The sequence below is a fragment of the Talpa europaea genome (assembly GCF_964194135.1).
Source record: "Talpa europaea genome assembly, chromosome: 13".
NCBI classification, from domain to species: Eukaryota; Metazoa; Chordata; class Mammalia; order Eulipotyphla; family Talpidae; genus Talpa; species Talpa europaea.
The window spans coordinates 95,340,836-95,356,376 of NC_140080.1; the positions used below are offsets into that span (position 1 = coordinate 95,340,836).

Genomic DNA, 15,541 nt, shown 5'->3' on the forward strand with positions numbered 1-15,541 from the left:
ATTATTTTCATATGATGCAGGAAATAGCATTAAAAAGAAGACCAGAGCTTGCTAAATCCTAGCATGAAGAGATTAACTTGTGTTGCTAGGTAACAAAGTGGGAAACTGGGAAACAGAGGCTCGTGATAGAAAAGGGGCACAAGAGGCACATTTCACCTGCTCCTATTGCCTGGAGATGCCTGAGAAGGCCAACTTATCCAATCCTTCTGGGCACCTTATCCAATCACTTTTATTTGTTTGTAAAAGTGCCTCAATGAATTTGATTTCTAGAGCTCCCTATCATGTGAATCTTATTGAATTTGCTGGTTCATGATTTTCCAGCTTTCGCCCATGTCCACTGTGATGATTATATGCTTTCGCTGTTTATTACTGCTAGGTTTTATCTGCTAACATTTGAGCACAAAAACATTTTCGTGGAAATGGAATGGTCCTTCTGGGTGCTGTGCAATACTCAGTAGGTTTTACATAATTTGTGTTTCATGCACCATCTATTTGAAGGACACTCAATGTCAGGATTCTTTTTTACATCTTTTTCAACCAAATATCAAACTATGGGTGTGAATATCAAGGGTCAGTGCAGTCTAAAGCAACAGTAAGATTGGTGATAAAATTTATTTATTTCAACATTTTGGGAATTTATTTATTTCAACATTTTGCACTTTCTTGGCATTTTGACAATGATCATTTGGGTGTTATCCCCAGATGCCAGAATTGATGGGGGAAAAAAAAAGTTAAAAGGAAGTTGTACTTTCTATTTTTATAATATTTTCCCTATGCACAGCACATACCTCTAGAATTTCATCAAAAGGGTCTTGACCAAAGAAAGGGAGATAGTTATCCGGGCATTATCTATACTCCCGAGTCACTCTGTTGAGTTTAAGTTTCATTTAGACTCTTAAATGAGATCATGTCCCTTCGATTTGCTACTTATAATCCCATTGGAGTGGGAACTGTGGTAGGAATGTGAGTGATGTATTTAATGTTAAATGTTGATATTTGGTTGTACCCAAGAATTTTAAGATTTATGGAATATGGTATGTACACTGATAAGTAGATCAGTGGGTAGCACGCAGGTAGGGGTAGACATGTTTTATGGCAGATAATTAATGGAACAATGTTCTTCCTTCACTTTTCAGTAAAGAATTTATCTCCTTGGGTTTTTTTCTTTAGGAAGTGAATTGGAAATTAACATATATGTTATTATAGTTTGTGAGTCAGTAATCTAAGTAAAATATTGAATCCTTAGATTATTTTTGGTCAAAAAATATCTAGACACTTTCTTATAAATACTGGCCACTGGGTTACTCGTTTCCAAGCTGTTGTGCTTAAGTTAAAGTTAACTCTTGGGAATCTGAATTTTGGTTTTTCATATCAGCAAATCTTTATTTTGCAAAATGCCTGCCACAAGAGACATTCTTTGTATTATACAGACAATCCCTCAGTGCCTGCAAAGATGGAGTGTTCAAGAGCTTGGTGTTATGATGGATGATGGCATGTTCCTAAACATATCAATCCCTTTCCAGCTGCCACTGCACCCTAGGCCTCTCAGAATAATTTAGCAGCACTGCCTTAAAGCACTTTACACAATTAAATTTGAGTTCACAAAGATATTTCTGCTCATAATTCTTAAATTTTTTGTTATTGTGACCCATTTTTTGGGGGGTAATTCCTCAATTCTTACACCCATATGGATGTCTATACACATATGTGTATATATGTGTATATTCTTGGTTTAGAACAAGTTGATAAATAAAAATCAATTATATATGCATATGTGTATATAAATATACATATGTTATATATCAGTTATGTATCTGTATATGTATATACACCTTTATAACTGATTTTTATTTATCGCTTGCTCTAACCCAAGAATATAGTGCTAGGAATTAGGGGTATTTTATGGGACATTATATAGTGCATACTAACTTCTTGATTTATTGGAATTTATGAAATAATCTTATTTTTCAAAATAAAGTGCATCTAATGCATTTAAATGGGGATCAAGGACTACAGAATTCTTCTGTAGCCTTAGAGATACACAGAAAGTTATAAAGCCAGGTTTGCAATCATGGCCTAATAATCATATTTTCAACTATAGAATATCCAGGAGAGAAAGGAGTTTGTATTTTCATTTTTGCTCATCAAAACAGTGTCTTAAATTCTGCAGCAGATAGTAATGAAATCTGCAGTTATCATATGCTGAATTTGACCAAAAGTTCAATGTGTTTTGAGAGTCACTCTGAGTTCCTGTGGAAAGGTAAAATGGAGTAAATTTTGGCTTACATAAGACATTCCCCACAGGCATTGTGCATATGATATCCACTTAGATTGTGTAAAGAAGCAAAGAGTGCCATTTGGGTACTGACCCCACTTGACTTTTTACACTTACAGTTCAATTGCACAATTTAACCCTTTCATCTTCACCACAGAGAATGCCTGCAACAAGAATTTATAAAAAGGGTGTTGTAGAGTAAGTGAATAAATGAACAATGAAGTTCACATTGACCTTATTTCTATAAATGAAATGGAAAGATGATGTTTTTCAGTGTATTTGACGTCATCAAGGAACGTGGTAACCCTTTCTGAAGACCTTCAGTGTGCAGATTCATGCAAGGCTGCCATCAAGTTCATCTCTTTTAACTTTCTCCGTCCTTGTCTCCGCAGAACGATTCAATGTGTATCTTATGCCTACACCAAATCTGGACATTTACGGCGAGTGCACCATGCAGATCACTCACGAGAACATCTATCTCTGGGATATCCACAATGCCAAGGTCAAACTGGTGATGTGGCCTCTCAGCTCACTGCGGAGGTACGGACGGGACTCCACGTGGTTCACATTTGAATCGGGCAGGTAAGCACCAAGGCAGAGTCTTGTGAGAATTGTCCTGTCCATCCCTGGCGGGGTGATTGGCATTTGCGAAAAGGTTAACAGTCACCAAATTCAGAACTCCTTCAGATTCATATTGTCAGTGGGAGTAAGGTGAGAGTCATTCTTTGGCAGAAAGAATAACTCAAAGAATTTCAAAATAATTTCAGTCCCTGAAATTAGCATCAAACTCATTTCCCGTTTGTTTAAATCATGCAATATGTTTTGCCACATCATTGCAACACTCTTTTGTTGGTGTCTCATCATGCCATTGGATTCCCATAGAATGCAGTTTGTCCTTGCCGGCGTTCTTCTTGTGAGTGTTTAATAAACCATTTCAAAAGGAGTTTTATGGAAAACATTGAGCCATTACTTTCTAGGTCTGAGATCAGTTCATGCAATATTCCTTTATCCAGATGCTATGTTAATAATACTAGTGAAGTGTGGGCCTCCCCTGGTGGCGCAGCGGTTGAGCGCTGGGCCGCGAGGCTGCCCACAGCCTCTGCAGCGCTGGTTTGTTCCCCGGCCACCGGCGAGGGTCCCACAAAAATAATAATAATAATAATAATAATAATGATAGTGAGGTATAAATTAATTCAGGAGAACTGAAGAAATGTTGGTAAGCCCGTAAGTTATGAAATGTGTAACTCAGATTTTAAACTTCTTGAGTCAAGACTAATGCCTCCGTTTACAATGGCAGCCTAAAGTCGGTTCCATAAGCGACTGCAAGGAGTGCTTGCCTCACGATCATCCTCTGCAGACACCGGCTCAGACATGAGCCTCCACCAGTTAAATCGGCATCTTTGTGCTGTGACCCCTTTGTGATAATGACATGCATCCAAGATAAGACGTAGGGTCGGGACGCTGTGCAAGTGATGTTTAATGGGTCGGTCTCCACAGCCGGGACATGATTTATCACATCCTGAAAATGAATCTGTGGCGTTGTCAAGTAATTACAGTGAGATTTGGTTGCATGGATATAGCCGTTTTAATTTCCTAACTTCTTACAAAACTGTTAAATTCTCTTCCAAGGTCAGATTCTAATAATATCCATCTGGAGTAGGCTATGTGTCTTTTAAAATTTTAAGGAGAGAAAAAGGCTAAGCTGAAGTCATTTTACAAGGTTGGAGCCCTTTAGCTAACTAAGGTGGCATCAAAGTCTCGACTGCTCTGATTTCTCAAAGAGCTTCCAAGGTTGTATTTGTTTAGTTGCCTATGAGTGGGTGCCGCTATTTCCTTCTGCTAGGTAGTGACAGTGTAATGGTAATCATGTTCTAGACACCATTTGGAAATAAAAATTCTAAGTTATATGATATGCACTATTTTAAAATTGCATGGCTATGAAACGGAAATTATAGATTAGAGAGTCACTCGCCTGAAACTTAGGATGCTTTTCTTCTTACTAGCCTTCAAATGGAGTGTATGTATTTTTCAAGAGGGGCATATGGTTTCTTTTTCATCACTTAGCAAAACTTCCTCCTAGATTCCCTCCCGTGATCTTTGTCCTAAGTACTTCTGGTTTCCTTTTTTTATGAAGAGCAATTTAGCTACCTTGTCTCCTGATTTTAGTAGGTGATAAACAAGTTGTATTTTTTCCCCTTGTATAGTGGTTGGCAGAATTTCACTCCACTTGCTTCTGTCCACACTAGTTTTTGTCAATTTCGTTTCCTTTAAAGTCCTTAAGGGAAATATGTTGACTACAGGTTTTTAAATTGATATTCTCGGTCAAAACATCAAAGTACTTTCATGAAACTTGGTTTATCTGATGGTCAATAATAATTGGTCTCCTGTGATCTTGATGTCTTTTAATAATTTTTAGATAGATGAAAAATGTTAACTTAGGTCATTTGGCTCTCTTGTCTTCGGTTTTCTTGTTTATCTTAGGAAGTCTGTTTTGCATAATCCAGGCACATGACTCTTGAGGAAATGAAAAGACAAGATACAGGTTTGGAAAAGATATTTGAAAGTCTTGTATTTGACAAAACACTTGTACCACAATATGCAAAGAATGTCGAAATTTCCACACAAAAAAGTGCACATGTTGCACTTTTTACATTTTCTTTTAAATCCCCCAGATTGGGAATATTAAATTGTATGATTGAAAAAAATTAGTGCAAACTTTTGGGGGAGCAATTGGAAAGAAAGGCTTAAAATCACCCATAATAGCTCCATATTTAAATAACTGTTTTTAATATGTTTTCAAATTCTGTAAATAACGATATCCTATCTTTTTATGTAATATTGGGAAATAACCTTTGAGCCTTTCAAAATCAAGGTCCTCAAAGCTGTATGGTATCTGATCATTAATTGAACATTAAAATCTTTTCAAAATGAACTCACATAAATAAAGCCACACTGACCATCTGCTGAAAGACGTGCAATCTCCTGACTATTTTCTTACCAGAGTCCTTTTAAAGACTCTTTGGGTCAAAGGATGTGAATGTTTTCAAGGTTTTTCATAATATAGCAAATTGCTGTCAAGGAAAGCGCGTATAGTTCATCCACCCTTTGATGGTGAGCTCTTCTTGACCCCGGCACCACAGCATTAAAATAATGATTTAAATGTCTCTATTTTGAAAGAGGACTTGGCTATGCGGTTATGCTTTTCCTTTCTCTTTTATTTATTTCTTTATTTTCATGATTAGAGGTTGTCCTTATGTAAGCTGCTCGTTTGTAATTGGATATTTTTTTCCTTCTCTAAATTGTGAGTGTCCTTTGCCTTTTAATAATTGGGATAATTGACCATTACTTTATGCATCTGTTTTATAATTTCACATGAGCTCCCTCTTGTTAAAGGGAACCAAGGGCAAAAGGTGGCCCTACTTGATGCAGAGATAAAGGCAGGGGTCTCTCTTCCCTGCGCCAGGATGGGGTGGGTAACAAGACAAGGGGCAATTAAAAAATCAAAATTGCAGAAGAGGGCTGGTCAGTCGTCCTAGGAAACCTACAGCCAAAGACCTACATGTTCTGCTTTTCCTTTTATTTCTTTTTCCTTTCATTATTTCCTTTTATTATTTCCTTTTATTTATTTCCTTTGAGCTTTTTGCAGAATGTAATTTTAATTCTTGTATCTATGTTACTGGATATTCTGGAAAGTAATAAAATTGCACTTATCAAAGTACTCTTTTTTCCACTGGCAGGTGTTTTTTTAAATGTACTGTTAAATTCTACTTTCCCACTGAAATATCAAAATGAACAATAGAGATGGTTCTAGACCATTATTTCTCGAGGAGCATACCTCTACATCCGCATAATTATGATCATGTTCCACTAGTGCCAGGGAGCACGTGTAGAGTGTGAGGGTGGGAGAGCCAGGCCTGGAAGCTCCCAGGGAGGATTGACTCAGAGGACAGTGCATTTGGGAGAAGAATCCATTGTCTCCTGTCACTTCAGGGCAATTGCTCTTTCACGATAGCAATTGCCCATTTGTATTTTAGGAGTAAAAAAAAAAAAAAAAAAAAAAAGCCAACCAATTTTCCATGCGAGCCTATTTTCTCAAAAACTCAAAAAAGCTACTCAGACCTGTAGAGAAAAGGCGAGGATTCATGATTATATGCTGTTTTATACTGTGGAAAACAAAACTACACTTTTAACTGCTGATATGGCATTTTATTTCATGGAACCTCATAAATATTGTAAGCATAAATCAGGATGAGTTCGGATGCCTGCAGAACAAAATTCAAGTGAGCCCAAAATTCTTTTTTATAAAATTATTGTTCAAAACATAACCTCTCTATCCAGCACAATATTTCACATAACAAAATTGGCATTTAAAATGTATGTTTTACTAACTTTGATAATACTGTCTCTGTTTAAAAGCCTAAGGAAAATCTGGTTATATAGTCTTAATAATTGAAAAATGTAAACCAGTATTTAAATATTGAGCTACAGTTCTGCTGAGGAGGTGGTTCGTGGGAGCAGTGCTGAGTGTGCTGCACTCAGGGATGCTGTGATGGCATCCCAAACTTTTTTTCTCACAAATGCAGAGAGAAATCTTTCCTTCTCTAACTCATGCTCAGTGAGTTAAAAGGAAAGGTAACCTAGAGAGCTCTTAAAAATTTTACCAAAACAAGATTCCAAAATAAATAAATATAACTGTCAGAGTTAAAAACTTGACTCCTGAGGAAATGAAAAGACAAGATACAGGTTTGGAGAAGATATTTGAAAGTCACGTATTTGACAAAACACTTGTACCACAATATGCAAAGAATGTCAAAATTTCCACAAAAAGAAAAAAATAGAATCCAGTTTAAAAAACAGAACAGATTTGCTGAGGCACTTCACCAAGAAGATACACAGTTGACCAATAACTGCATTTTAAAAAATGCCAAGCTGAATTAGTCATTAAAGAAATGCACATTAAAATCATGCAGACTAAAATGAAAATGAAAAATCTGATAAAACCAAGTGCTGACAAGGACAGCAGATGGAATGCCCTCAATAATGCTGGTGGTAATGGAAGCTGGCGTAGCCACTCTAGAAAGCATTTTTGGCATTTTCAAAAGTAAATGTTAAAATCCACCCAAAATATCACCCCAAAATCCTACTTCTATGAATTTCCTCAAGAAAAATGAAAATAGATGCCCATGTAAAATCTGCCCATGATTGTTTATAGTCATTTTATCACTCAAGACTGGACAAATCAAATGCCCCTCAATGAGCAGATAAACTGCGATAAATCCATCAAGAAAGCGTGATGTGGTGCTCTGTTATAAAAAGGAGCAAATGACTGATACTGTAACAACAGATGGATGGATCTCAAATGCATCATTCTACTTAAAGGAGGTACAGCCAAAGACAACTTACTTCATGGTTCCCTTTGCATAAAATACTGGAAAAGCAAAACTATAGGGGTCGACAGTAGACCACTGATTGCTGAGAGGGGTGGGCGTGGAGAACTATGACTATAAAGCAACAATACAAGAGACTTGGGGGGCTGATGAAACTGCTCTTTATCTTAATTGTGGAGGTGGAACACCTTACAACTGTCTTTTTCCATAGCAACAGCCTAGCAAGAATATACCTTTCAGTTTGTGTAGGAAAGTGAAACTGTGTTCAAGTAGTGACTACAAAGCAACAACATGAAGGAACTGGGTGGTTTTTCCTTGCTTGGAAGGTAAATAAGCAAAGAACAAACTAAAGAAGCACAACAAAAATAATTATTAGACTCTATGAAAAAATATGGTAGTTGCCAGAGGGAAGGGGAAGGTAGTGGGTGGAGAGGGAGTCAGTCTGGTGGTGAGAAGGGCACTAGAATGTGGGTGGTGGGAAGGTGAGGCTTACATATAGAGAGAAGAAGATGCACCCCCGAAATATGTATGGTATTGACAATCAATGGCAAGTCAATAAAAAACATTAAAGAATAAAAATACTTAGGTGTCCAGTAGAAAAAAAAATTCAATTAAAAATAATAATGTGTTTCTCTATGGCTTTTGTGGAGAGGGTTTGTGGCTTGGGTGAATTTGTTTTAACTCTGTATTTCTCGACATCTAGGGGAAGACTTGGAAAACAAAATGTTAACAATGCTTGTTGGTTTGCAAGGTACTTCCAAAAAGGAACTGGGGGGGGGGGGGAAATTTGAGAATTTGCAAACAAAAAATGCAAAGGACTTGAACAATTCAAAGCACTGTAAAATTGGAAAGGTAATTATGTTGAGTCACCAAAGAATAGGAGATAAAATTGAGAAAGTCTTTAGGTGATAAAAGCAGGTTAAAGCAGCCTCCAGGAAAAAGAGCAGATTGAGTGTGTGTCCCCACCTTTTGTTAAAACCTCTCAGTTGACTCAGGTGGACCTGGGTAAGAAGTCACAGAAGGGAGCGGTTCCTAGCGAAATCTTTTAATTAGATGAAAATGGCTCCGGATAAAGAATTGATTGAGCGGTGCTTCTACAGAGCTTGTTAAAATCGAGGTAGCATTTTTAAATCAAAAGTGTTTCGAGAAGGAAGAAATACTCCAGCAAATCTGAGTAGCGTGTCTTGGAAAGCAATCCCAACGTGGTGGGCACTGCCCCTGGTCCAGGAGATCTGCTAGAATTAAATATACATGCAACATACAGGGAAATGAACCTAAACTGAAAGAATTGGGATTTTTTAAGACTTGATAATAATCAGATCTGTCACATAAAGTTGCAGGAGTCGGGTGAGGAATGTGCAAAGCCTCAAAGGAAACAATTTGCTAATGTCCAATTCTGATCTGGCCAAGGAGCAGAAGGATAAAGGAAATGGTCCTGGGGACAGAGAGCAGAACCGGGACGCTGAAGGGTGAGCAACGCCCCCTGCAGAGCAGAGTGACAGGCACAGGCCAGTTTTGTCCCTTAGGGAAGCAGCATTTCAGAATCGCCAGGGCCAGTCCTGGCCTCCTAGTCCTTCCCTTGACAAGAATGTCTGCAGCGGGAGACGTCCTGTGCCTCTTGCGCCATTGTTCATTGGATGGGGGTGGGTGGGGGAGAAAAATCTGTCTTCAATCATTCTTTTGAAACCAAAGGAAGTCTGGAACTGAGGTCGAGTTGTCCATCACCTGCAGACTCTGGGTGGATTGGATTTTGGTTTGTTTCCCTTGTGGAAGAATCGAACATTTCAGAAGGGAGAAAATGGATCTGTGCTGGAAGGAAGGGATGATCAGGGCAGAGACAGTCATGCTTCCCAAATGTTCTACTTGTTCCCTCTATTTCCCTGTGCTCCTGCAGTTAGCTAGGACCAGGGGAAACTGTTCTGGGCTGTGGGGGGCTAATGGACATGGCCTGCATCACCCTAGTATTTAGTCAGCAGGACCAGCCTGACCCAATGCCACAGCAGAAATTTATGTCCCATCATTCTGGAGACAGAGTTCAAGATCAACTGCTAGTTTGGTTTCCCATGAGGACATTCTTCCTTTGTGTCCGCACGGGTTGGAAAGGGAAGGAGAGAGAGCAACTTCTCTGGTGTCTTTCCTTATTAGGTCAGGGCCCCACCCTTATGACATCTTTAAGCCTTGATTATCTCCTTCAAAGCCCTGTCTCCAAGTACAGTCACTCTGGGAATTGGGATCTCAGTGTGTGCATATCAAGGGGACCCAGTTTAGTCCAGACCGTGGGTACTGGAGGCTTCATCCAACCCTCCTCACCTCTTGTGGCAACTGCAGTGTCCAGTGTTGAGATAATCGAGCTACAACCTCGCTACAGCTTAGGTTTCTGAATCCATTTGCCCTGGCGTTTTGCCCAGGCCTGCATCAGACATAGCTTGAGGGAGAAATAAAGCTTTGTTGTGGTAAGCCGTGGAGATTTGTGGTTAACATTATTATATTTAAGTTCCACAGCATAACTTAACCCATATTCCTAATAGATAACCCTCCTGCGATTGCAGTACCCACTCACTAAATCTCTTTCATTACAGTTCCTTATTATATTGTAATCATTGGCCAATTTGTCTCTCCAAATACCCTAGGAGCTCATTAAAGACAAGGATTATGCTTGAACCATCTCTATTTCTGTTTCTCCGGTGGTTGTCACAACATTTGACAAACGACTGAAAGCATCTCCCCAAATAAATAGGAATTTTGATGTCACAAAAACATTTAAACCGTAATGTCCCACTGAGTTTTAGTTTCATGGTATAGGACTAGAGAGGTCCTCATCTTTGGAAGATTTGCACCAGGGTTGTAGATTATGTATAAAAATCATATATCTATATAAACTCTTCCTTTAATTCCAAAGAAGTAATGTTAAGACAAAGCCTTTTTTCTTCCCTGTGTCTAATTTGGTAAATCTCTTGCTACTATGATACTAGGTCTAATTTCCCCCCCTTGGATAAAACATTCATTAAATGACTTTGGAAACTGTTCTTATCAAGAAATGCAGGCTCTGATCTTAATTTTTGCTCCATTAACTTTAAAGTTCAATACATTTTTATTGAACCCACCCATACTTCAGTGTGAATTGCTTTTCATTAATCGGTCTGCCGGGATCCCCGTGACAGTGTCCGCCTTCCTTTTAGGTATTTTACCCTCCTTGAGAAAGTTTCTAAACTTTAGTAATGGTCATTAAGTCAAGGGTGAGTGCTGGGATCAGGGGATCTGAGTCAGTGGAGAGAGAGGTGTTCCAGAAGGTTCTCCTCCCTGGGAGGGGTGGGGGGCTGGTCACGCCTGCACCCCAGGATCCCCCGGGAGCATCCTTTATCAGTGACTGATTGAGGCATTGACCATGCGCACACACGGCCACATTCTGAAGCGGGGTGTTCTGCTGTCGGGACATGGTGTATTGAAAGGCACCCCAGGCCGTGGTCTGTGGGCGAGTCGGGGGGTAACAGCATCCTCCTGGGCCGCCCGCAGCCCCTGGTCCTCTGTGCGGGGATTCCCTCTCCGCGAGGCCAGGCTCGCTCGGCCACTCCACCGCGTGGGTCTCATTTCAGTTGAGAGGCAATTCCGCCACATTTGGATCAAGAAACCTTTTAAGATAAATTGAAGAGGGGACATGAGCTGACAGACGTGTTTGCTGGCGCTGGGCAGTGGCTGCCGCCTGAAAAGATGCCACGAGCACGTCTGCACACGAGTCCACTCCAACCAGCCACGACCGCGGGTGTCCGTGGTTCCGAAGAACACCGCAGGGTCGGCCACAGCGGCCCCCTCTAACACCCTGGAGGCAAATGAAACGCTGTTTTGTGAGAAAAGACAACCAGGGCATCAGCAACACTGGGCGCAGAGCAGGATGTCTCGGATCCGGGCAGACGAGACGGGAAAGGAGAGTCCTGGGCCCTCGGAGGCTTCCTCGGGCTTCTGCTGCGCCTTTACAGCTGGTGCAGCGACCGCACGGCAGGCAGGGGTGCTGGGGCAGGCCAGGAGGCCAGCAGGTCTCCAAGCCCCCCGCAAGTCTTCACTCTGGGTTTCTCCGGCCTTCTCTCCCCTTCTCTGTCCTGCCTCTGTCCTGCCTCTGCTGCTCTTGGCGACTGTGTCAGTGCTGCGGCCGCGGCCCGCTGAGGCAGACACGACAGCTTACAACGATGCAGGGAACGCAGGCGCCCCGTCGGGCAGGGCAGTCCTCATGGCAGGAGGGCAGAAAAGCCTGGAAACCATTTGCCCTACACTGGGTTGACCGGGAAGGGGTGTTACCTGCCATGTGCTTGTCCAGTTCCTACCACTCTGCCTTGCTTGGCTCCCCACGATTCTCCCAGAGTCCCCCCAGTTTCTGGAAAATGGCGCCATTTCATCTTTGCTTGTGGCCCAAGGGTGTCCACCGTGGGGAGCGACGCCTCTTCTCCAGCCGCCTTTCCGGGATGGACACTCAGGCTGCTCGCCTGGCCCGCCCTGCGGAGAACGCCGCGGTGACCGCTGGTGCGCGTGGAGCTTTGTGCTGATGGTTTCGTGTCCCTTGCCTCGGTGCCCGGGGTGGGAGGGCTGGGCCCTTGGTATTTCGTGTCAGCTTTTTAAGCGGGTCCGGTCGCTCTCCACAGGGGCTGCCCGACTGTGCTCCTGCCGGTCTGAGTCTGATCCTGGCCAGCGCTGCCCCCCGCCCCACCACGGGGCAGCAGGCGGAGCTCAGGGTCAGCCCAATCCCGGCACCTCCTCTGCCCAGCTCTGCTGCTCCTTGCTCCCCTCGGGGGCGGCTGAGTGCCGTGGGTGCCTCTCCCCCTTGTGTGCTCTGTCTGGTCTCTTCTCAGGCCCCAAAACACCTGCCCACTGCCCCCAGCACACACCCTCGTCTGGTCATTTTCTGTTTTGCTGCCCTTGTGGTTTTCACACTTTCTGGTACCATCCTGTCTCCTAGGAACACTCCTCCCATCTGTCTCTCCCCCTACCCACCTCACACACACACACCCCTTCCTCAGCTTGAGCTCCCCATGGGTGCTCCTATGCTGAAGCACCCACCCACTCCTACCAGCACCCAGTTCCGTGACCACCGGACCACACCCTGGGCCAGCCCCTGGGGCGGGTCCCAGCACCAGCTCTGCCGTCACGGGCTGCGCAACATGGGAGGGGCGCGGGGTGCTGGAGGGAGGGGGTCACGGACCCCAGGCTCTGCGGGAAGGTGGCAGGGTCCTGTGGAAGCCCAGCCGTGCAGCTCCGGGTCGGAGCACCCTTGTTGCCCAAGTTCAGAAAAAAAATCCATAAATCTCTTAGTCACACGCTTTCTACTCCAGTGAGACAGCGCAGGTGATACCTACTATTATGCCACTTTATGAGGCAGAGAAGTGAGCCCAAACCTCAGGTATTATTTTCGCTGTCAGGTATTTTCTTCATAGCTAAGGGGGCTCCGTTCAGGATCACGTTAGAGCAGAATCTGAAGTGAAGCAGCGTGATCAGTCACGGGGCACGTTAGCCGAGAGAAGGAAATGGTTTGATTTTTATTTCATGTTTGTCTAAAGTGCCTGCGACTTAAATAACTAATGTGCCCATCTTTGGATCTAGTCAAAGTATGTCCGGGTTCCCTTCAGTGAGGAGAATTTGGCAGAATTGAAGCATTTACGGAGACGCTAATGAGCTACGGCTTCAGGGTCTGTGTCAGTAGGAGGGAGGCTGCAACCACGCCATGTGTGAGCGCCATTTTTGTTACTTTGTACAAGCAAATTTTTTCTATTCTTCACGTAAAAAGACCTCAGGATTGTATAAGCTCCGGGTCCCACAAAAACCTGGCTCTGTGCCTCCTCACTCTTGCATCCTTTGGGTGATTCCACCAGAATGAGTGCTACATTTCCTCACTTCCTCTTGCCCAAACGGAATCGACGTATCTCACTTCCAAGATGGCCTCCCCACAAGACACTGCTGCCTGGATACCCAGGACTGTCACCCTGATCATGACCCTCAACTTCATCAGTACCTCAAGCAAAACAATAAAAATGGTTACAGGCTCAGCAGTGCACCGCGCATGGAGGAAGGAGGAGTTACAACCCCTGGTCTGTGATCCACCTGCTCCTGAGTCACACACGTGATCCTCCAAGGGGGCAGAAAGCAGGCAGGTAATCCAGTGTAGTGTTGCCCATGTGCTGAAACTGCCTGGTGAATAAGATGATGACACTTGCTGTTAGCTGCCCACTCTGTGGAAGGCTCTTTGGAGGTTGTCCCTACTTTGGAGTTGCCTCTAGCAAAGAAATCTACGACCTCAGGGCTTGTGAGGCAGCACTTCCTGGAGAACGCCACTTAAACTTAGCATGTGGGATAGAAAATAAAGATCTTTCCCAACTCAAAACTCCCTGGTGGAAGTTCACGCTCTTCACTCAGAGACCTCGGGGTCTGGCAGTGCATCCGTGGCAGAAGGAAGGTTCTAAGAGCTTCCTGGCTTGCCAGGTCCCTTCCCGCCTTATCTTTGTGATTGCAGAAAAATTTGACACTCAGTAAAAATCTCATGACAATGCAGCCTTTGGTTGGCTCACCTCAGTATGTGCAAAAGTGGGTGACAGGGAGTAGGCAAAATAACTTCAGTACAGAAATTATGGTTCATTAACGTTCCTTGCAAATGAGCAACCCCTACGTGTAAATGTTTTTAGCAATACATGCAAGTCAGATAGAGAAACAATAAATAAAATAGATGTTTCAAATATTTATTCATGCCAATATAGCACCGTAGAGGAAAAAGGAGCTGAGAAGATTGTGCTGGGCAATTCATCTCCATCATTAAATATTTAGCAATAGTTTTATATGATAAATATTTCATGTATGCAGTGACATTCTCCAAAATGTGATGAGTGTGTTTGTCAATATATAAAGAACGTAGGTGAGTTGAATTATGCTTTCATTGACTCGCAGATTACTCCAAGAATACCTGGACCCAGAAGGGTCTGGTGTGAACGATGTATGTGCATAAATCAAATCATGCCACAGAAACTCATCCTGTGTACGTTATTTTTGTGGTAATAAGTACAATTTGGAAACCCATCCTGTAGGGAAAAAACACTAGAATGAAAAGTCTTTATATAACAGAGCAACTCTGACCAAAGACGTGATGCATTTCTTGAGCTGGGTCACATAATGGAGTGGTGTGGGCTAGAATGTTCTTTTGCAGGCCGCCCATTCTGGGGTAGAACCTTTTAATGGGAGAGATTTAACTCCTTTGAGCATCCATTTCCTCCTCTGAAAACTGAAGATTCATTTCGCATTGGCCTTGGAGTTGTCTGCAGAATGAAGGGAGATGAGGCCCAGGTGACGCAGCATTCACTGTGCCCGTGTGCAGACACACGTAATGGGGGGCCCCCGAGTGTTCGTTCATCACATGCATTGATGTGTGTGCGTGTGCATGTGTGCGTGTCTGTGCGTGTTTCAGTGTTAAGCAGTACCTGAACTTACTTTTCTATAGAGAATTAGAAATCAGGTCCCAGGGTATTGCACTCACATGCTAAACAAAGCAGAAGCTCTGAGAACTTTTCCAACTGCAGGCATCCCTGCCTCCCGCGCCCTGTCAGTCAAGCACATTGTTAACCACCCGCCCGATGAGATGAGAAATGGGAAACTCTGCTTTCGACATTTGGCTGTGCAGATGAAATGAATTCTTCCAGCCTTACCATCTTGGAAATGAAGGACTCTCTCTCAAGTCACATTCCAATGACTCATGCTCCATTGCTCTGTAAAGGGATTGCATTTGAAACAAGTCAGATCAGACCTGAATTGGTCTTGGAGGCATTGCCAGTCCCCCCCTGACTTCCTGTTTGCTTTCCATTACACTCTGCTGTGCTCAGAGACTATGGAGGCGCCTGTGTTTGCATTCGCT

At 42.8% G+C, this 15,541-nt stretch overlaps 1 protein-coding gene across 1 annotated transcript in view; it reads left to right on the forward strand.

Annotated features, from left to right (window-relative positions):
- Positions 1-15,541, forward strand: part of DOK6 (docking protein 6) — a gene marked incomplete at both ends in the record, with an annotated part of 324,914 nt that overhangs the window by 210,545 nt on the left and 98,828 nt on the right. Inside the window, one exon of the mRNA XM_084252328.1 lies at positions 2,668-2,857. Coding sequence (XP_084108454.1) covers positions 2,668-2,857 — 190 coding nt within the window. The remainder of the gene's footprint in view (positions 1-2,667; positions 2,858-15,541) is intronic.